Source organism: Corvus kubaryi, unplaced genomic scaffold (genome assembly GCF_017639235.1).
Source record: "Corvus kubaryi isolate FWS band 111438036 unplaced genomic scaffold, C.kubaryi_AGA036_p1.0 37256, whole genome shotgun sequence".
NCBI lineage: Eukaryota > Metazoa > Chordata > Aves > Passeriformes > Corvidae > Corvus > Corvus kubaryi.
The window spans coordinates 567,237-590,501 of NW_024581076.1; the positions used below are offsets into that span (position 1 = coordinate 567,237).

Consider the following 23,265-nt stretch of genomic DNA (forward strand, 5'->3'; position numbering starts at 1 on the left):
TCATTGTAAGGTAAAAGCCTAAGGCAACTTCAAAGAACTGCACCCCAGAAATGCCTTATTCTCATCGCTGTCTCAGCCAGAGCATCCACAGTAGATGCATGAAGTTGTGAGATAAAGTTCCTTGGGAGAGTCTTTGAAAGATGAAATAGGCCAGTCTGCCCTAGAGGCAAAGGAAGGCAAAGAATTCAGAGAAAGACGAGCTAAATAGGTTAGAGGAGGGCATTTTAATTATGAATGTAAATGCCATGGTGTGTTGGAAACAAAGTCCTTGCTCCACCGGCCCCTTTCCATCTCTAGACAGAGGAGAGCTTCACTGTACCTGTAGCAAGGCAGAGGTGGAATTTCCTTTCCAGAACATTTACAGGCATTTTCATTTTATTACTAATGCTGCGCTGCTTTATCCAACAACAGCTCTTCTGTATTTATGATTTCCTGGTCTTCAACAGCAAGTGAACTTTATAATTAATTTTCCTTTCCAGGTTTCTTATTCCTACATAAACCTACAAATTGTCCCCAAATTCCTCTGTCTTGGTAATTCTTGCTCCGAGGTGGGCCAGTAGAAGAGGAGTATTAAGACCATGCCTAAGTTTGGGGGCTTGGGCAGCCCCAAAATCTTGAGGGACTTCTTATGAAAGTGAGATCTGTGGTCAAGTATTTTGCTGAAGATGCTGTATTACAAGCTATAGGTAGTAAGCTATTATATATGTATTACAAGCTATACATTTGTGAAAAGAAAGAGAGTGCTTGGTGACCCCAACACAGTAGCCCTTGAAAGCCTTACTGCCTGCTGGTGCTCCTTAATTTTTTTTCTTTTTTTCCTTCTTTAGAATACATTGCAGAAGCTTATGGGGGCACTACTTCTACAATAATGTTAACAAAAAACATGCTTTTAATAGAAATGCAGCTGAAATGTTGCAGAGACAGCCAAAACTCAAAATGTTCCACAGTCGCATGCTTTTAAGAAGGATGATTTTCAACGAGAATGTGTTTGGCTGAAAGATTTTAACCTGCTCTAATGCAGAGTAAGATCAACATTTAAAATACAGTAGAAGCATTGTGAGAATGTCATTCTTTACTAAGCCCAAAGGATCTCAGGATAATCCCACTTGCTGCGTTTCTTTGGAGCTTTATATGAGAATTTGCATAGGAACTAAGCTGATGTTATAATATTCCTATTTTTGCAAATGTTGATTTGTTAATATGGATTGCTGTGTTTATTTTATTCAATATATTCTCAGAGATTTTGCAGTTGGCTAAGTCAGAACTAAATTGGGACAGATTAAACAAGTAAAAAGCAAGTCAGAAACGTTAATTTGGTTGAACAGCTGTGTATCCAGAAGTATAAAGTCAATTGTACCTGTTCAGTTTCCAAGCTGGAAAAAACCTGGAGAATCTCTCCTGTAGCCATGGCTACTGAGACTCTGGTGGCGGGCTGCTGCTATAGGGTGTAAATCTTTAGGAGCTCAAGAAGTCATTTGCAGTTCCATAAAATAGAGATTTCTGTGGTCTTTCCTTCCTTTGTATGTAAAGATAGACAGACTAAAGTGACAAGAAAGGTTTGATGAAAGGGTAAGATTTTCCAGAAGTACAGTGTCAAAAGTTCATGCGAGGGTCTAAAGGGTGAATCTATGGACAAAGATTGCTGTGCTTCATAATGAAAAAGAAAGATTGCTGTATCTCCACTGATTTAGATTCAGAGATCAATTTAATTCTATTGCTCTATGCTATTCCCTTAAAGAAGTGAAAAAATCTGTACCTGCATCAAGTCTTCCAAGTCTTCTTCTTTCTACTGAGTGTCTTTGTAGGGGTGTAACTGTATCCAGACAGCTGGGCTTTTACTTGCATAAAACCAGCTGTGCCTTTTCTTTCGGTAAAGACAAACAAGCTCACACTTATCTGAATTCATTGCTGAGGTAAAACATGTGAGCACAGACTGGCTGTCAGCAGCGTTGAGGTCTGAGTTGTCTGAGTTCGTGTTCACTTGTGCAGCATCTTTTGCTGTGAGTGACATCCCTCACTCATGATATTACTTACTGTTCAGATTTTTGAGCAAAAGAATATTCAAGTCCCACAATGGGGATCAGGTGCCCTGCCAGGTTTGCACACTGGAGCACCAGAAGGAAAGGGGGAAGGAAGAAATTTTTTATGCTGAGGGTGGTGAGGCACTGGAACAGGTTGCCCAGAGAAGTTCTGGATGCTCCATCGTGGGAAGTTCAAGGCCAGGTTGTGGACAGTGTTCATCTAGTGGAAAGTGTTCAAACCTGTGGCAGGGTGGCTGGACTAGATGGTTTTTGAAGATCACTTCCAACCCAAGCCATTCTGTGATTCTGTGAATTGCTATGTGTTTTGTTGTGAAGTGTCATACAGCACCTCCATGACTTCTTGTCTTTTGGAAAGTTTTATCCTCTTTTAGTTGACATTTAGCACCTTAGTTACTAGCCTGCACCTCTGCCAGAGAACTAACATGCCTGGGACTGAGAGCAAACCCTTCTGGCCCTGGGAGCTGCCCAGGGGGAATGACCCCTCTCCTGTGCTCCTGAGCTGCCTCCATGGATGTTTAATTTACATTACATCTCTAAGGAGAGACACAGCCTTAGAGCATGTCTATGCTAGACAGGTAAAAGCCATCTCAAGACCAGACTGAGCTCAGTGCAGCTTTCCTCAGTGCTGGCTGCATGAAGCTCTGCTGGGATCTTCTTCCCAGGGGCACTGCTCTGTACTTCTGGCCAGGTTAGCAATGTGCTTGTGTTTGGTGTTTCCTCCATTTCAGTACCTTTCTGTGCCAGAGTGGATGCACTGGGCAAAGCTGGGACGGGAGTGTGGGACTGTGTGTTTGCTGTGTCTGGGGGCCTGCAGAGCCCTATTTGCTTTCACTCTAGTTTGAACAGAAGATTAAGGCTGAACTGCTGGCTTGCTTTGCTGTCGTGTGGCTTGGCGGAGACAAGTTTGTTAGAGCAGTGCTGTTCATTTTCTAGGGCAGGATTTTAAAATTGCCTTCACTTTTGAGCTTTGTTCTGCAGCAGTTGAAAGAAGTGGTGGGTTATTGTCAGTAGAATTAGGCCAATACTCAGGGCTTTTGAAAACCCTGTTTTGAGAAGCTGTGTAGGTGCTGAAGACAACAATAACCACAATTACTGTGCCTTTATATAGCACAAAATTGTCTGTCTAAGAAACAGCATTCATGGATCTTTGAGGCCCAGTGGATTAAATAGGTCTGTTCATTATGTCTTGTGCCTTGTGTAGGGTATAGAAATAAAGGTAATGATATCAACAGCAAGCCTAATAGCTTGTGGTTAAGTTAAAATACAAATTCCAGAAGGTGCTTGATTGCAGACTTCAGGTGGAGTCCGGCAGCCAGCTTATTTTCCAGCCAAACTGGGCCCTGACACTGTGGTACCACATGGTCTGGGTTGAGTCTCTTAAACAAGATCAGTGTAGAAATTCCAGAGCTTTGGCATCAGGGCTGAGGAGTGGCTCAGCCTGTGCACAGTGAGATTTTGCATGGGGCTGCTTCCCCTGGCTGAGGCTTTGAGGCTGCCTGTGCAGTGGATGGAGGGATGGAGATGGGTCGAGCGAGGGACTCTGATCCCACCTGGCTGCTGGCTGCCAGCTGCAGGGTTACCCTCACTGCTGAGGCATCCTCCTGGATTATCTTCCAGCCATTGCAAATTATGATTCAGATGTATTAAAGAACTGCCTGCTGACAGCAAGTCTAGCTCACGAGCTCACTTCTTATTCTTCCCTGATATGAGTCTGGTGGGTGATGGATGCCCTTAATCGGGGAGTGACACAATGAGGTCTCCCACTGGAAGATGGCTTTCATGGCTCACCGTGATTGAACAGGGCTGTGCCTCCAGCAGTTCCGCAGCAGCCCTTCCCTCTTCCACTTGCTAAAGCCACTCAGGGATGCTGCTTTGCTCACATCACTTCCTCTCGCCTCCCAGCTTGGCTGATCCGCTGGTCTTGCTCTGGGCGGGGAGCGGTGTTTGAAGGGTGAGTAATGCATGCCTTGTGTTTTCTTCAAGCCTGCCAGCTTATGCTTCTCAGTTGTGGTGTTTGTGGGAAGGGGAGGCAGGGAGAGGCTGGCTGCTGCTGAAGTATTAGCTGCACACCTAGACAAAAATGCTGGTTTTGAGTCAGTGCTTCCTTTATCCGTTCATGCCAGATGTGTACGTCACTGTCAAGGGCAGGCAAGGAGACAATTTACCCAGTCTCTGCTGTGATTGTTGGTATTTAGGAGTCGTGACTGTCCAGTTATAGCACTATTAATAAACCATGCAGTCATTAGGTGAAAGCTCCCGTGAGCATTTCAAGGGTGTGTGGCTCTAACACTTCCCCCATGTGTGCTTTCCCACAGCCGACAATGCCAGCCGCCCTTCGCTCCGCCGCCGGCCCAGCAGCACAGCCCCATGTCCTCGCAGGCCACCGCTGGCCCTCTGCTCCCAGGCTCCTTGCCCCCGCTGCCGGCCCCTGCGGCTGCCCAGACCCCAACGCTGCCAGGCCAGCAGCTGACGCCCGACGCCTTTGCCATCGTGGAGAGAGCGCAGCAGATGGTAGAGATGCTCTCCGAGGAGAACCATGTGCTGCGGCAGGAGCTGGAGGGCTACTATGAGAAGGCAGACAAGCTGCAGAAGGTAGGTGTAGAGTCTGGGATGGGTCCTGGCCAGGGTAACCATCTTGGTGCTTGTGCCTTTGGGCAGCTGTCTTCATAGCTGTGTCAGTGTGTGCAATGGGGATGCACCAGTGGCCATCTCTAACCAATGCCTCTCCATGGTGGTCTTGCAGAAGGGTAATCCTGTGCCTTGTGGGCTCCTGCAAAACAGGGCAGCCCATCAGATATGTCTCAACTGGATATTTTCCCCTTCCGTCCTTCCATGTTGGCCTCACTGGAGCTTTCCCTGGAAGTGTCCCATGGGCAGTATGTTCCTGGTGCAGCTGGATCCTGCAGCATGTGCACAGGGGTTAGAGATGCAGGTGAAAACCATATGAAGAGCACATCCACATCTGTCCCAAGCACATCTTGTCCACCACAATAAGCTCGTGTGGTGCTCCACACTCTTTGGAAGTGTAACAGCCACCAGTGGGGTTGTCCATTGTTTGGAAATGGATTAACTGGGTTGTCTTAGAGGCTTTCAGTGACAGCTCTTTGAGTTTCTAAGAACTGATGTTAGACATCCATTTGAACATGTTGGTTCTTAAAGCACTGCCCCCTTATCTGAAAGAACCATTTGGTAAAGATTTTGCTCAAAACCCATTTTTATAAGAGATCCTGCATCCTCTTTTTTGTAAGCATGCAAGTTTTTTCAGTGGAGAAGGGTGATGTCTTGCACACTGCCTGGGGTGAGAAGATGAAGGGTCATATCAAATGAAGTAGAAATTGCTTAAAACTGAGGCTCACTGAAGGCAAAGCAGAGATGCTCCCCAGATCTGCTGGCTTTGGGTCCCAAGGGCTCGGATCAAATAACTGATTTAGGACCCTGCACTACTGTTTCGTTGATGTCTCCCCACCACTTATACACAAATGAGCTTAGACTGCAGGTCTTTTCTTTCTGAATTTAGGAGTCTATATAGGAGTTCAGTTTTTTTCTGTGCTGTGCAGATCAGGGTGTTCTTGGAGACACCCTTCACATGAGAAGAAGCAGATCTGAAAGACCACGTCCCAGCCTCAGCTTTGGGAAAAATTTGTGACAATCTGTTCAAACAGATGAGAAAAAAGACCAGGTGTTTTGTAGCTGCTGTCTTTTCTGCCTCCTTCTCTGCAACAAGATGAGTTGACTTTATTCACACCATTTCCTAAACTTAGTTAAAAAATCTTCGCAGCAACATCAACTATTCCTGAAGAAGTCTGCAAAAACTTTAACGTTAACTTCCCTGTGGCCTTTGTGGGCAAAAAGAAATATTCCAGCTATTAATTTTACAAAAGCTTCATTGTTCAGTAAAAGGTATTTAAGTGTAATGCCCTATAAATATTCCAGTTTTCTTTCACTGTTGGAAATGGCTCTCTCTTTATCTTGGATGCCCTGCAAGTCGATTGCGTCAGACACCAACAGAAAGGTATTCAAGCATGGGCTGAAGTCTCACTTCAGTCAATAAAGTGTGGACTTGAGTCCCATTGACTTTGGGGGAATGTAAGCAGAGTATTACAGTGAAACACATACTCAAGTGCATTCTTTCTTCAGGAAACCAAATTTCTAACACATGGTATCCCTCCCACGCTGCTTTTGCTGTGTTTGAACACAAGGTCAGGGCAGGTCTTCCTCTGTTCCCACAGTTTCAGCTGAACATCACCGCTGAAAATGTGATTCAGTTAAATTACGTACTTTAGATGTGAAAACTCTTCCCTCTTGTTTCAAGTGGAAAGGTTAGGAAGGAGTACTTCTTGTTTGGGGGTAACAATTTTATTCTAGGTAGCACCACCTTCCCATCACTTTTATTCATTACAGAATAGGAGAAGAAGTTAGAGAAAATCAGCCTGACTAGCAGGACTCTCTGGGCATTTGTTCAAAGAGATCACAGCTCTGAAGGTTGTCATATTCTCAGTTGTGTGTGAACAGACTTTTCTGTAGAGAGGTATAAGGTAGTGATGAATCCCTGTGCTGTTTGATGAGTTGCCTTGTTTTCTTACTTAAAAAGAGTTGGAAGAGGAATTGTGTGCATTTAATTTTGAGCTTTTTGCATGATTTTCCCTTTTCTGTGTGGCGTTACCTTGCTGAAGTTTAATTGCCAGGCTGGGCTGGCTCTTCCCCATGCCACATGTGTGGGTTGTTGGAGTGGGTTGGCTCCAGGAGCTACCGGGCAGAGAAAAGGCTGAATTGGTTTTTTGTCCTCCATGGAAGAAGGAGAAGGAAATCCCAGAGCTGTTGAGAAACGCCAACACAATTTGTGGCTGTTCTTCTGCTCTCCTTTAATTTTGTTCAGTGCTGATGGAGCACTTGCTACAGGAAGTTTTTGCCTCCAGGGCTGCAGTCTGTGTGGTGATGTGATTTGGGAAATACCAGCATACAGAGGGCCAGGCAGAGCCCTTGTGGTAACCAGCAGCATTGGGCCAGGCTGTGGAAACCCACTTCTGTGCTGGCAAATCTGCTTTGCTGTGGTAGGAGCTCTCTGGAGAAGGCATTTTCTCCTGCAGATACTGGCTTACCAGCTCCCTGAACAATTCAGAGTGAACCAAATTAAAGCATCTTGCTAAGGGCATTGTTCAAATGCCTCTAAAGCACTCACAGGCTTGGGGCATCAACCACCTCTCTAGGAAACCTGTTTCAGGGTTTGACCACCCACTCAGTAAAGAAATGCTTTGTCATGTCTAGTCTGAACTTCCCCATTTGTTTCAGCTTTTGTGTTTGTGAACAAGCTGGAAGCAGAAATTGGGGAAGGTAATCAGGTTTCCCCATCATGGCTCTGCCAGGCTTTCCTTGGTGCATGGTTTGGAGGTGCTGCCTGCCCATGGGCTGTATCTTGACAGAGTGGCTCCAGCATCATGGGAAGTGCAAGTCCAGGCTGCAGCCTGGCTGCAGGTTCCTACACAGACAGTGGGGTGACAGCTCCAGCGTCCCTGGAGCTTTCATTCTGCAAGTGCTGCAGCTGGAAGATCACACCTGAAGCTTACTGAGAGGGACCTAACTCTACAGCAAGTGGAGGTGAGTTCGCACCCTGGCTTTAAAAATCATGAATCTGTCCCACCCATGACTCAAGAGGCCAAAAAAGTGCTAGGTAAAGGTATGTGGGAGGCTATATATATATGTCTTTTGGTTTTCCAGCTTATGCGCATTATCAAGCCTTTCTCCACACACAAGGGCCGGGCATGCAGGAACAGATTCCCATGTCAGTTGATCATCTCTGCAGCAATGATTTTACTTAACATGACATTTTCTGATTAAAAGAGTTGGATTGGATTGAGCAAAACTCTACCCAGGACTATTCTTGTGTCAGTCTTTTGGGCTCAGGTCTTAAGATGCAGGTTCACCACTAAGGGATTCCTCTGCATACCCTGCCTGCAATCTGTCAGATTTCAAGGAGATGAAGTTAAGAAGACTGAAAACCCAGAACAATTGATTCTGTCTGTTGTGGAGAGTTTTTCTTGTATAAAGCAGTCTTCAGTCAAGGATGGAAAGGAGTGGATCACAGTAGTTTAAAAGCAACATGAGGCCAGAGCTGAGCCTAAAATATTTCTGGTGGTATTCAGAGCTCAGAGATAAGTTTTGGATCAAGGACTTGTTGAATAATAAATGTTGCCTCCTACACCCTTTCTAGGAGAGAATACAGCCCACACAAGTACACCATTTCCTGTTTTTTCTCCTCTTGGATGGCATTAAAGCAGTCACCATGGTCATAGACCAAAGGCAACCAAGCAGTTCCATCAAGTCTAGCCCACCACAAGCTTTTTTGGGAGCTGCCAGTGGGGTGTCATGGGGCGTTGTAACATGGTAAGCTGCCCCACAGGGTGTTTACAGGTGTTCCCACTGTAGGAGCCACCAACATTGCTGGGGCTTCATGCCATCCTCTGCCAGGGAGATTGGTCATTGCAGAATTGGTCGCTGGCATGACACTGGACATGAGCATTGCCGTGACCCCTTGTGTCTTACTGGAATGTGCTGGGCAAACACTGGGATGGGACACATTCCTGCAGGGCTTTAACAAGAGCTTTCTCTCCTTTCAGTTTGAAATAGAGATTCAGAGGATTTCAGAAGCTTACGAAGGTTTGGTCAAGACCACCACTAAGAGGGAGTCTCTGGACAAAGCGATGAGAAACAAACTCGAAGGAGAAATCAGGAGGCTTCATGACTTCAACAGGGATCTCCGTGGTACGTTACAGTCGCTTGTGGTTTTTTTCCCCTCTGGTTGACATGGTGTTTCACTTACAAGCTCCAGAGCAGCAGGCTTTAGAGGAGTGGCTTCACACAATATTGAGATACATGTTCATGAGAAGTAAGACCCTGGTCATTGGCATAAGACAAAACTGCTGTCACCCCCCTGGCGGCAAAAAAAACCTTCTGGCAAAGTGTAAGAATCAGCTCCAGATGGTGCCTTTGTGTTCAGCACTTGAAAATATGGATATGACAGCAAGGCCACCAGTCACAGTGTCCTGTCCATTCGTAATGAGCTGAAGGGCAAATTGTAATGTAGAACAGTGCTGTGTTACCCATAAATCTCCAAGGTCAGTGGCGTCACAGATCAGTAGCAAGTATCAAAGGGTATCTCTTTTTTAAAACACTTAAAATTGAGGGTGTATCCTTTTAAGAAAGGAAACGGAGGCTATGTTGGGTCACTATTGCCCATCCGGGTTCCTGATGGGGGGTACTTTGGTACTCACTGCTCATGCAGTGAGGTGCCTTCTGACTTATGTGTTTTGCAGTGGTGCAAGGTGGGTCACATGGTCTTTTTGAAGCAGGGGAGTTTCTGAAGGCAGGACCTTCCCAGGGAAAGCTGTCCTTGGCTGCAGAAAATGCCTTCTTTCCCAGGACATCCCCAAGGAGTGGTGTCACTGGGCTGGGGGCTGCCTTTGCCCAGGACGTCTTGCTGTACCAGGGGCAGCTCTTCACTGCAGGAAAGCAGCCATCCCCTCGCAAAGCTGGGTAATTCAGATTACAGATGCCTTGTGCATTTTGAATAGTGTGAGAGATGACTGCCTGGGCATGTCAGCTGTGAATGGCAGAGGCTTTCCCCCCAGTTTCTGTGAATCTGAATAACACAGCTTCATGGAAGAGGTCAAAGGCCTCATCATTTATGTATGTGTCAGCCTCCATTTTAATGTCCTCCTTCAGAGAGTCTATTTATACTGCTCTGCTGGCATGCATCTTATTTTCTTGGTTGGCCTACAATTTTATATACATATATTTATACTTGAAGTATTTCCTGTTTTTTGCAGAACGACTGGAGACAGCCAATAGGCAGCTGGCCAGCAGAGACTTCGATGGGCACGAGGATAAGGCAACAGAGGGCCTTTATGCCACTCAGAGTGAGTACTGTGCTTATCTGTTTGGAAGATGCAGATAGAGAGATATATATATGCATACATACATGCACACATATCTACGTGGTGGAGTGGAAGTGAATACTTTGCTCTTAACTGTTATCATGCTTGTAGCTTGGTTTTACTCAGCTAATTCATCACATACTCTTGTTTAAGCTGCAGACTGGGTTGTTTAGGGTTTTTTCTCTCTGAGCACCAGAACCAAGCAGTGGGAGTTAATGGTAACACAACTTAGCTTATTTTTGATAAATATTTATCTGAAATTGTGAAGTGTTGCTTGCAGAGATAATCTCTAGGGATGAATGCTTTTTAGAGAAGCCAGATTCTTCCCCTGGCTGGGAAAAGCCCAGAGCAAGCTCTGCTGACTAGTTGTCAGTGCCATGGTTTGACTAACTGCAGAAAGAGCAGAACTGGACCACACTGTTTTCAAAGGACAGAAGGGACAAAGATTTTATGACTTCTATTGCTATGAAAGCATCCATTCCCAATACATAGTCGGCTCCCATAATGACTGGCCATAGTGCTGCTGATTTCCTTGCCATGCACTGATGTATGTGTGACCATCTGATGTGAGCATCTGGATGCTGTGTGGCAATGTGTGGCTTCTTTTGTATCCTAAGCATCTTCAGCATGCTTCCAGAAGGGCTTGGCCACCTGGAAGCTGTGCAGTATCTTGTGAACTTAAATCCCATTGACGCTCAGTGCTGTGTACTGAGTGCCTTCTGTTTTATCACACCAAGAATTTCCTTGGAAGATGAGCTGCAACTGCAGTGGAGAATTATCCACCTCCGTTAGCATTGCAGAGTTTGGTACTACTCAACATGCCTTACCACCAGCCCTGTAACGTCCACCAGCTGCTCCAAATGCTGGAGAGCCTTCTCCTGGCTCCCACCAGCAGCGAGGAGCCCAGCAGGGCTGATCATTTGGTACATATGTGCACAAACCAGAAAAGAATCCAGTGATCTTTTCATGACATGTTAGCTTTGCCATATTAGCAAACGGCATAAAGGGGTGTAGATACTGCTGTGAATCCAGCAGGATGATCTGTTAAGGAAATAGCATTGCTGTATAAATCTTGTCATCTTTGGGAAGAGTTCAAATGGGATAAGCTGCTCAGTGGAAACTGGAGACTGGGATCTGCTCTCTTCATATAGAGACAGCCTGGCAGTGTTCCTGTATGCTATTAGCTACAAGGAGGAGTTAAATCCCCAGGATGGAATCAATTTGAGTTATTTTCCAGTTCATGGAAAATAAACATGCTCTGTGCTTCTACTGATAAATATCTAGCAGTGAAACTTTGCACTGTGCACTCAGCGTACTGCTGCAATCAATTCACAGCTTACAAACAAATATAGCTTTTTGGATCCTGTCACGTAAGAAGGTCTGGATGCTTGGAGTGTCTCCTGGCTAGGCCAGAGAGCTGAATGTTCCTAATGCAATGCAGAGTGCTTCCAAGAATAGAAAAATGGGCACATGTAAAGCAGGTCCTCTTCAGTCGTGTTCTTTGGGCTGCTGGGACATGCACAGTACTGACCTCAGTATCAGGGTGTCTGCCTAAAACACCCCTCTCAGAGTCCATAAAAGGTTCTGCTTGGAAATCCTCTGTTGCTGACTGCATTTATACACTGATGTTTGTGTGTTTGGGAGTCTTCCACAGGGGCAGACTGTGACTGGGGTTCGGTTGCACCTCACTGCTGACTTGGGGGTTTTTGCAAGCACAGTTTGTATCTTCCTCGTGCCTTTTAATGGGATGCACAGGCAGAAAACGGAGAAGAAGGAAACTGAGTTTTAGCTGCCTTGTATACACTGAGATTGAAATAGTCATTTTTAGAAGAAGAGAAAAAAGTTTTTTGTGAGACTGATGTTTTGGTTTTTTCCTAAGAGTAGCAGGTTATTAAGTAAGTGCAGATTAGTAAATGCAAATCTTGATTTTCATTAGGAAAGCAAAAGCAAATTTCTAGTCCCTATGTTTGTGGAAGACAGCCTGGAAACATTATAAACAAGTTATATAAGAAGACTCCAACATCAGCAGTTTCCTAAAAGTTGTCATTTTTAAGCCACTCTGGTGATGAGCTGAAGAAAGAAAGATAAGGTTCTTGAAGTTGGTAATACTGCACACCAATTTTTCTATGGTAAAACTCCAGTAATAGGAAAAATTCCCTGAAAAAGAAAAATGGCAAGGCAGGATGTTCCAGGATCATTTCTCAGTTCCTCACAGAGGTCTCCATTAGCAGTGCAACAGTGCAGAGCAATCATATGCTCTGAGATGGAGACCAGAGGTGACACAAAAATCTTATTCTTTGCAGTAATAATAGACAAAGCCAGGCCACATGCCTCAAAGTATTGAGTGCTAGGCATTTGTGCCTAAGGGAAACGTTACTGTTCTATCACGGGCTGGAAATTACTCACACCAGATTAGTTTCAAGATAATTATGTGATGTTTTGTCAGGGAAAAGGGTTATTTTAAGGAAAGCCATGAAGTAGCAACTGATGAAGGCATATGGACCCATACAGGCAAGAGAAGAGATACTTAGGGGGAGGCTAAGAGATGCTGTGGAAAGGGAGAGGCAGGAACATTGAGGATGGTTTCAAGGGCATCAATGTCATATCTTGGGAAAAATATGTTTTGGTGGAGTGTGAGAATTTTGTGTAATTTTTGGGGGGGATTTCTGAACTGTGGGAACACCGTTTTTTCAGGTGTCTGAGACAGATTGAGGTCTGTGCCCATCCATATGGCTCTGCATCTGTTAGTGGGGATGCATGGACAGTTCTAGCAGTGTGTTGATAGAGCCTTATGAGAGAACACTTTGTGGAAGTGTTCAGTTCATGTGCCACGAACTTGTGCATATATCTCTGTCCCAAATATCCCAGGCAAATAAATATTCCCATTTCCAGACAGGAAATAATCAGGAAATAATCAGGAAATAATCTGCATTGCTGCTCCAGGCCTCCCTTGGCCCAGCTTTGTCAGCATCAAACCACAGCTGTAGGGGACTGACTGAGGCTTGGGCAGATGGACAGTATCTCTGCTGCTCTTCTGGGGGGAAACACCTCAGTGTCTGGGCCTGGCAACCTGGCCCTATTTAATGTGCAGAGAATTTAGTAAAGCTGTGTGAAACCTTCTCCTGTTTGGCTGCTTGGAGTAAATACTGATTCATTTATTTTGCATATTATTATGGAGTGGATACCAGCAGGCAACTCATTTCAGATTCCTTCTGACAGTCAGTCTGGGGAGACTGCCAGAGCATGAGGGCCCATCCTGCTCTTGATCCCCTGCCTCACAGCCATGGTACTTAGCTGTTCAGGAAGGTTGGGCCACTGGAGTTGGCTGGGACACAACTTGGTCTAGGTGAGCACAAGAGGTGACTCTTGTGCCCCATCCTGGTACATCAGCTGGTCCAAGGTGACTGGCAGCGGCTGCCATGATGTACACCTGTGACCAGGGACGGCAGATGGCAGAGCTCCTCCACACACTTGCCATGTCACGAGCTGCAAGACTGACGAGAGACTAAAGTCCTTCAGTTTTCACTGAGGAAAGGCATGGTCACTGGAAAGCATCTGTGGAATTAACAGCTGTGAGTGAAGTGCCATTGGGAAATGAAAACCTGCTAAGAGAAATTGTTGGAAGTACCGCAAGGGATGTGGTATGGGAGCCACTCTTGTTTGCAGCAAATCTCCTGCAGCCAAATAAGTCTCCAGCTGCTGTAATTTGATATATTTTCTTCCGCCAGCAGTGGTCATTTTGTAGTAGCAAGGACTGTCTTTTAAATATGTCTATGTTGCCACTCTGCAACATCAGAACAAGGCAAAAATCAGCTTGGGATGTATTGAGATGGTCATTAAATTGGTCACATAAGTTGATACTTGGATGTAATGTGCGCTAAAGTGGGAGTCACATCTGAGTTACAGGCATGAGATGACATAGATGTAGTGTATCTTTTTGTCTCAAGTTTCCATTTCAAAGCAGATTCAAGACTTGGCTACTTTTGGTGTACTTGCCCATCCTGACAACTCAGAAAGCCGGTTTGAAAGCCACTAAATTTGTGCCGGTTTGGCCAACTTTAGAAATATATCCTCTGAGAGAAGGCAGGTTACAAACCACTCCTCCCCCATCAGGTTTGGGAAAAAAATGTTTTCCTCGAAGGAAAGTGAAAGAGATAAAAACTATTTATTTAACAAATACACAGGGGAAAAAAAAGATACTAATGCCAAATAATGAAACCTCTCGCTGTAGAGAGAAAACCTGAGAAAATTTCAGAGTCCTTCTGTAGTCTGTCTCTCTCTCTCTCTCCCCCTCCTTGGAGCTGGGACAGGGTGGTGGGCCCACCTCCAGGGCCAAGGCCTTGGTGGAAAGTCCTCCCAATGTGTTCTGATGTTAAAACAGTCCAGCAGAGAAAAAGGAAAAAAAATGAAGTCCCAGGAAAGCAAAAGTTCAAGTCTCCGTCTCTCTCCAGAGAAAAAGAAAACCGAAAACTGGCTGAACAAGCAAGCAGGGTGCTTCTCTGCTCCTCTCCCCCAGCCCCTTTGCTTTATCCCCTTTTTTCTACCCAGCCAGAGTACAGGTGTCGCATCCACAGTGTGTGGAGGTACAACAGTCAGAGGCAGTGTGTAGAAAGCTGTGAGATGACAACTGTGAGCTGCAATAGCGAAGCCTTTTGGGAACTGTTCTGTAATGGGGTGTGACAGTTACCCACCAGAACATAGAAATAGTTATTAATTGGAGTCCTTTAGTTAAAAAGGTGTATGCAAGGGTAGTGTAGTAAAACAGTATTTCTAGACTTTAAGGATACCTTGCTTGCACTTGAAGAGAATTTAAGGTATGTTCGATTAAGTCCTTCTTCAATAAAAATTAATGCAAGTAAAGTACTTATAAAATATACCTCCAGGATTTTACAGGATGAAGCTGATGTGGAGAAGTGTTGAGAGCTGTTCAGGAAAATTTTTTTTGCCAGCTTTCTAGTGGTGATTATTTTGTGTATTTGTTATAATTTGTCCTCTTTTGGTGGGATAGAAAGCCCAGTGCAACAGTGTAGGGTGAGGGCTTCAAGTTCCCAATATAGAAGCTGAAAATGAAGATCCCAAGTCCTGTTTTACTATGTGTTATCCCCATGTGTAATGCAAAACATGGGTTTCAAATCCAGAGCAGAGCACATGTGGTCCCAGCATGAGGTGGTAGAGTGCAGGGCTGAAATAGCATTTGTCTTCCAGCTTCCTCACCCTCTAATGACTGGAGCTCCCTGATAATTTGCTCAGATTTACAGCTCTACAATAGATATTAATGTTCCTTCTGGCTAATCTGATTGAAGTAAATATTTTTGCATTGAAGGAAGAGGTCTGCATGTCTAATATAAAATCCCTTGCCAACAAGGGAAGAAGGCCACCATCACACTAAGATGGCTCATGGTGGCAGTGGTGTGGTGTCTGCAGCACTCACTGGGCTTTGCTTGTGGGCTTTGCAGTGACCACCATTATGGTGTTGCTGCTAGGATTTTTGTTATGAGGTGATGAGTTCCTCCTTTTAGGATAAGTGGGAAGACAGCTGGGTGGGCTTGGGCTCATCTCATCTACTTTTGCCTTGTTCCATATGACTCAGCTTGTGTACATCTCACCTGGCCGCTGGCACCTGCTGATGGTGTGTGAATTAAACCTGTTCTCATCCCACCTGACATTAAGGAAGAATGTGGCCCTGCTGGGGGTAGTTCAGGTCTGAAATGGCATGGCTTTGGCCGTAAGTTTTCTGACCCTGCTTGGGGGAAGGCAGATGGTTGGGCTTCCAACTTGAGTGGTCACATTTGGGTGGCATGGGCTATATGTTTGGGGCAGTGTTGCATTCCACTGTGGGGAACTGTGAGGAATTCTTTTAAAAATGGATGGTCAGGAATGAAATTACGCCAAACGAGGCAAATGTTGTATGTGAGAACCATTTATTGGTAACGAAAAACAAAATAAAAAGGAGTTACATTATGAAAGAGGGCTAGAAAAGACAAAGCAAGACTAAGGAAAATAGGAATGGAATGGGGACAGAGAGAAAAAGGGGGCATTACCACCAGCGACTCAGGGAAGTACAGTCAGCGTCCAGGTGACAGGGGCGTGCACACTGCCTGCCTGTGGATGGACTGCGTCTGACCGAGCCTGCGCGGCTCCCGGAAAGGTGCGGCTCCACAGCTGCGGCTCCTGTGGCGACGGCCCTGGACACGCGGTGAGTGGGCGGTCGGACGGGAGGACCAGGACCCTGGGCAGGGTCATGGCGACCGGCTGGATCGGGGTGGCAAGGTTGGAAGCAGGCAGCCCAGGCAGGGACGCAGGGTGAAGTGTCAAGGCGGCAGTCAGGTGTCGGGTCCCTCCCCTGCCATGTAGCCCTGGGAGAGGGGCCCTGAGGGCACAGACACGGGGTTTCCCTGCCCCTGCTCAGCCTCGTTCCCATTGTTTGGTTTGTGTTCCCTGCGCGGGCAGAAGGACCCTCGGGTCCCGTGACTGGAACAGTTCCTGGGCAGAGCTCCGGCCATGCGGCTGGAGAAATAAACATCTCTGAAACATCTAGCAAGAATCGGTCCATATGTATTTCTTTCCCATGGGCCTCCTTGTTTGATACATCGTGTTACATAATCCCCACTGTAACGAATGGTGGAGAATTGCAAGCAGAATGATCCCCGATCCCTAAGGACAGAAAATTCGTGAGTAAAAACCACTCTAGATCTCTCTCTTCTCACCTTGGTTTGGATATTCTCTCTGGACTATGGAAGAATCGTGGGAAATGAGGCTCTCTGAACCACAGAAAGAAACGTATCTAGAAGTTAAAGGAATCCTTGAACAACAAAACAAGAAAGTATTTGTTCCGGGAGATCTAGAACATTTTTTTAACTGACTTTTCAAGAATTTCTTCTATATTTCTCGAGACTTACTTTTTGATATTGATCCTCCTGGAACTAGTCTCAAGTGTTTTTGGTACAAGATCTGGGATAAGATAAGGGATCAGACAAAACATGGACTAGTGACAGAACCTCTCCGTGGATCCATTGTAATCACTGAAGCTCTTGAGGAGCATTTGTATGGCCCCATTACCCCTAAAGCAGAGGATGGCTGTAATCCCGTGGCTGAGACTGTGCGGCGGCCATCTCAGGAGCACATGACTGCAGCCGTGCCACCGGAGGTGCCTGTGCTGGATGCGCCCGGCCCCCTCAGGAGCGCGCGCCTTATTGCGGACCCCATCCCTGTCTCGGAGTCCCCGGCCGCTCGACCGCGAGTGAGGGAGCGATGCCGCAGGCACCACAGGTGCCATGGGCCATGAGCAGCCGCGTGGCAGCCCGCTCTGAGCACACGGAGAGCCCTGCGGAGGGAGAAGCGGCGGTTTCCACAGCGACACGAGAAGCCGCGCAGCGCTGAGCCGAAACGGGGCCGCTCTCAAAGCAGTGTGGAGTTGGCGGAGTGGAACCGCTCACAGGGCACGGAGCCAGCGGCGATGGCAATGCGGGGCCGCGCAGAGCCCAGACGCGCAGGAGCAGCACCACTTGGAGAGCGCGGAGCAGCCACAATGCGGGGGCCCGGCCGAGACATTGGAGTCGGTGAGGCAGCAGCCACGCGGGATCGGCACCCACGACGAACACGCAAGCACGGGATAGGAGCAGTTGTAGCCACGAAAGTCACAGGAACTGTGAAATGGTACAATGTAAAAAACAACTATGGATTTATAACACGAGATGGTACAGGGGAAGATTTATTCATCCATAGAACTGCCATTAAAAGGAATAACCCTAAAAATTACCTGCAAAGTGTAGGAGATGGGGAAGTTGTACAATTTGGTATAGTGCAAGGAAAGAAGGGCTTACAAGCAGCAAATGTTACTGGGCCTGGAGGTATTCCTGTCAAAGGCAGCCGTTATGCACAAAATTATAAACAATATCCATCCCAGCAATTTCCCTACCCACAGCCTACTTCCCCCTTTTACCCTATACCCAATATGAACCCTTTCCTAAGTTTACCCTATCCCCAGTTTATTCCTAATCCGTTTTTCACCCCATGGCTTCCCTATACAACTCCCTTTCCCTACAACTCCTCTCCGATGCCGAGGGGGGGATGAAAAGGGGGAGGGAAGAAATTAAACCCTCTCCTGCCTCAGTTTCCCCACAAAGCATGCCCAGAGAGTCCTGTCTCCCTTCTGTCAGCCTTAAGATGTTCCGGAGAATCTGTTTGGACATTTAAAGACTCAGGAAGGTGGCTTGTTTTGTTTTGAAACTGTTCTTGTTAAGTTTATCCAGTTGTTTTCAATGTTAAGTTTTAAATCTCTTTTTGTTAAAAATAAATGGGTGAAATGTCGGGGTCCCTCCCCCTGCCATGTAGCCCTAGGAGAGGGGCCCTGGGCGGGAGGCACGGGGTTTCCCTGCCCCTGGTCAGCCTCGTTCCCCATTGGTTGGTTTGTGTTTCCCTGCCCGGCAAGGACCCTCGGGTCCCGTGATTGAGCAGTTCCTCGGCAGAGCCCCGGCCATGCGGCTGGAGAAATAAACATCTCTGAAACATCTACCAAGAATCGGTCCATATATATTTCTTTCCCACGGGCCTCCTTGTTTGATACATCGTGTTACAGAATCCCCACTGTAACGAACGGTCAGGGGCGCAGGGAGGCAGGGCAGGTGCGAGGGCAAGCCAGCGAGGGCACGAGAGCCAGAAGGCAGGCTGGGGCCAGGGCAAAGGAGGGAGCGAGCGGCAGCAGCGAACAGTAGCGAGCAGCGGGGAGCCCTGACGCAGCTTTTATACCCCCCGGCCCCTCCCAAAGTCCGGCTGCTGGCAGGGGACCATTGGTCCAGTCCAACCTGTGCCATCCATTGGTGGACGCCTTTTCGCGACCTGATCGGAGAAGCCCCTCCACAGTGTCTCCTACTGACTGCCTCATTGGAGGTGGTGCCAGGTGAAGTCTCCCAGAGAGGAGGCTTTCCTCTACCCCAGTTGTCTCCTGCAAGTGGCACCTGTACACTCCCTCCCGCCACATGCCTCTGACAACCATTGTTGAGGCATAACAAAACTGAATTGGCTCCTCACAGGCAGATTTCCCATGTTGCAGTGTTTTTGAAGCAACTTTTCATTTCAGTTAAAAAATAATAGATTATGTAATGCTATGTTTTAAAAATCAAAAATCAAAACAAACATTAATTGATGCCAAGTAAATTTTTGGAGGAAATTTCCTTCCTGGAGGCAACTCTATTTTTGTTGTCATTCAGAACAAAGGCCAGATTTTGAAATCTCAGATGTCACTGAATGAAACCTTGATCCCTTGCTCACTCCAGTCTTTAACTTTGTGTTCTGACATCAGGGATGCAGTGATTGGCCTGTGACACTCATGTTCCCAGAAATGGCTTCTCAGCACTGTCAGGGCAGAAGCAGATGGAGTCAAGCATTTCCCCAGGCAGCTTGCCAGCAAAGTCAATGGTGGGCCTGCAGTTTGTTGCTGAAGACAAAGATCTGAGCGGAGCTGACTGAATTTAGCCAGTTGTTTGCTTTTTTAATGTTGTTTTAAATCTTACCCCAAAAAAGGATGATTTTTCAGCACAGAGATTATCTACATGCTTTAGAATCGCTTGTGATGCTTAACAGGAGGGAGCACTGATCATTGGATCTTTAAGTCCTGCAGGTCTGGAAGGTCACCCAGGATCTCCATAGGGCTGAAATGGCTCCCATGGCGCCTCCCTTCTCTCTGCATGGTCAGAGAAAGCCTGTGCAGAGGCCTCCTATCATATTCTTCATTACTGCTTTCCCCTCTTTCCATTTTCAGGCTCTCCAGCACAGATTTGTGTTTATTATTCAGCTCCTTCAAATTTTCTGTATGTCACGATCTCCATCCTTGTAAATAAGAAGCACGAGGCGCAGCACAGTCCACATCCATGGGACTGAGGTTTCCTGCCCATTACAGAAGGGCAGCAGCATTGAAGCTGGCAGCTATAAGCAGCCCTTGATGTAGGGTGTTGTTTAAAGAAGGGGTAGTTGGTGCAAGCCAAAATTTTACTGTGGGATGTGCTAGCAGTTCAGCAGAATGGAGAGCTGTGAGGCAGTGCTGGGGTCCACAAGCTCTGCTAGTGCAGTTGCAGTCCAAGCTGCCACTTGTTTCTGCTGCTGGTGTAAGGCTGGGCACTGAGGGGCTGAGCCCTGGCAGTAGAAGCTTCTTGCCCACTGTGTCTCAGCACTGTGTTGTAAAGGCCCTACTCGCTGCTGCTTCACGTAATTTTTGCTTTCTTAGGGAGGTGGCAGCTTACCTCTGGTGTGTGGCCTGGTGAGCTGTGCTCATGGAGTGGCTCTTGTTCTTGTCTTTCTTTCAGATAAAGAGCACTTGAAGGAGAAGGAGAAGTTGGAGATGGAGCTGGCAGCTGTGCGTTCTGCCAATGAGGACCAGCGGAGGCACATTGAAATCCTCGACCAGGCCCTAAACAATGCACAAGCCAAGGTTATCAAGCTGGAAGAGGAGGTGAGGCATGGACGATATTTCTGTGCTCTGGGGATAGACATGGCTCATGGTTAGGCCTTTCTCCATCCAAGTCCTGGTTCTCTTCTACCGACAGGGTGCTAGGTCTTCCTGTTTTGCTTGCACTGGCCCTTTTATAGAGAACATGTGTAGTTATACAGTACTGAGCCAAACAAACAAGCAGAGGAGACCATAGATGTGTGTAGAGCAAATCCTTCAGTGTGTAATCAGAAGCAAGATCAAATTTAACTAGCTGGTTGCTGAGGCAATGGTAGGATTTAACAGAAAAATTGAATTAAAAACTGACTACTCACTGGCCTGGACTGTGATACAGACATGTGGTGTTACTGCATCCCATTCCTTGCCAAATAATACCAGGAAGCTTTTGAGATACGCACAGCAACACGGTAGTGCAGGGTTTGGTGACTTCGCATCTTAAAAAGTCTTGCTGATCTGGCTGGAAGCAGACTGACCAGGATTTAGAGCTACAGGTTTTATTTGAGAGCTGAAGAGAACCTGTCGTACTGAAGTCCAAAACTCCAAGAGGTCTTTAAGCAATAATCATATAAGCCTGATAATGAAAATAGGTATTCAGATAGGAAGAGAAATCCCAGGCACAGGGGGCTCTTTAAACTGACGGACAGAACAATACCTAGTAGGTGGAAGCTGAAACCAGGCGAATTCAAAGTGGAAATAATGCTCAGTTTTAATTATAACTAAGAGTGACATTATCAGTTCTCCATTACTGGTGAAGAAAGTCTCAATTTATTGTATTCCTTAAGGATCTTCAAATCAGGAGGTGTGGCTCTAGTAACTATTTAAAAGTCTGTGCATTCTTGCAGATCGGTCAAGACTGTCAAAACAGGCCTTTTTGACCTTTTAGACCCCTAAAATCTCTGTTGATGGGACCAACAGAGGGAGAGTGTTTTATGGGGAGTAAAAGAAACATAATCTTTACTACTTGAGTGAGCAGGTCATTGGTGAGGGGAAGGCCATTGGTGAACCATTACCCTAGCAGATTTGGTAGAGGTTCAGGCTCTGGCACAGTGTTGGCATGATCTTGGGCAGCTCTGTTCCCCTTCAGAGCCCCGTTTTCCACCTGCACCCTCCCCAGAGCTGGCACAGGGCAGGGGGGAATCCACAGGAATCTGCTGGGTGCACAGATGCAAAGGGTCTTGTGAGGAGCAGAGAAAGCCTTTCCCAAATACCTGCAGTTAAATTCATTGTCTTGGAAAGATGAAGGGACAATTGAGCTCAGTGAGTTTTGAATGATTTTTGTTGGGGTATCTAATGATACCGCAGTGACAGACCCCCTGTTAGGCTAACCAATGCTTACTTAGAGTCTGGAAGATTTAAGGTACTATATGTAAGAGCTGATGGCATTGCTGCTTTGTACCTGACCATTGGCCCATTCCAACTCCCTGTTTAGAAACATTTTGAAAACTCCATTTCCTTGGATGGATGCACTCGGCAGCAAGAAGAGGATCACATTAAGTTTAACTGCTCCCTTGTTAGTTAGCCTAAAGCCTGCTCACCATCCTGGTGTATTTGGGGTAGTCCCTTTAGGGTAGCTGCAGGAGCCAGCGTATCTTTAATCTGTACATAATTCACTTGATACTGTTTGGCTTAAAGGCTACCTGAGGTTTTCTATTTGCATTTCCTTACAAAGGGCTGAATAAAGGAATGTTTTAGGTGGCAACATCTGCTTCTACACTCATGGCATCATGCAGGGGATGGGAAGAAATCGTGTTTAGCTCATGTCTGGTCCACAGACTGCCAGTGTGGTATGGGCAGGTAACATTGACTTGCTGAGTAGAGACTAGTGAAGGCAGAAGCATATACAGTGATTTCCAGGCAGGTGGTTCAAGAACCTACCTTATGCCTGCTGTGTTGTCGTAAATACGTTTGCAGCCTTAGGGCTCTAAGAGCTTGGCAGCAGTCAGGTTTTACTCTAGTCATCCAACAGAAATGTGCCTCTGCTGGATCCTGGATTGTGGACTGGTAGAGCTGAGGATAGGTTAGATGCTCCCCTCTAGGGAGCTCCTAACCTGCCCAGGGCATGGCAGGTGTTATGGAGGTGGTAACTTCCTGCCTGGGGCACTGTAGGTGTTACAGAGGTGGTAATCTCCTGCCTGGGGCATGGTAGATCTCAGAGGTGACATATATGAAAGTGATGCAGTGGTATTTGTCAGAGTATATCAGAGTCCTCAGCCTGACTAACCCATGTCGATCTGGTACCTTTTAACTTCTTTTTTCATTCTTCGGGCAGTTCAAATAAATTTTAGCCCAGCTGCTGTGTTTTAATTGTTCAAGGCAGTGTCAGGCAGCTTGGGTGAAGTGCAGTTAATCTGAGACTGCCAGCATGTGCCCAAGTTCCATCACTCACTTTCCCTTTTGTCTTGTTTCATGGCTGAATCAGAGCACCTTTTCAACAGTCTCCAGTGTTTCTGGATCTTAATTAGACACATGCAGAAGATAAACTGCAGTGTTAAACCTTCATTTTAAAGCAGGGATTTTTACTATAGTTGGCAATATATTGAAGAAAACGCAAACTCAGTCAAATCAAAATGACTGTTATTATTGTTAACTGAGCTCTAGCTCATGCACTGCTTTGTAAATCCATCCAGATTTCTTCTACCACTGGCATGTAATTAACAGCGTTTTAAATCAAGCCCTGAGAAATAAGCAATAGCTACTAAGTTGAATTAACATAAGATAGTCTGCTATGTAAATCTGCATTATCCTGAGTGCCTGCTAGTAGAAGGATTTAATTCAACATGTGTAGGTGGTATTATCACCACATGTCATTTAGCAGACTGCTGCTGGAATCAGTATCTGTTCCATGCTT

At 46.3% G+C, this 23,265-nt stretch overlaps 1 protein-coding gene across 3 annotated transcripts in view; it reads left to right on the forward strand.

Annotated features, from left to right (window-relative positions):
* AMOTL1 (angiomotin like 1) overlaps nucleotides 1-23,265 on the forward strand; it is a 78,807-nt gene that overhangs the window by 40,332 nt on the left and 15,210 nt on the right. For all 3 annotated transcript variants that reach the window (XM_042023726.1, XM_042023728.1, XM_042023727.1), the window contains 4 exons: nucleotides 4,358-4,634; nucleotides 8,657-8,801; nucleotides 9,866-9,955; nucleotides 20,275-20,420. In XM_042023726.1, the coding sequence (XP_041879660.1) occupies nucleotides 4,358-4,634; nucleotides 8,657-8,801; nucleotides 9,866-9,955; nucleotides 20,275-20,420 (658 nt within the window). The remainder of the gene's footprint in view (nucleotides 1-4,357; nucleotides 4,635-8,656; nucleotides 8,802-9,865; nucleotides 9,956-20,274; nucleotides 20,421-23,265) is intronic.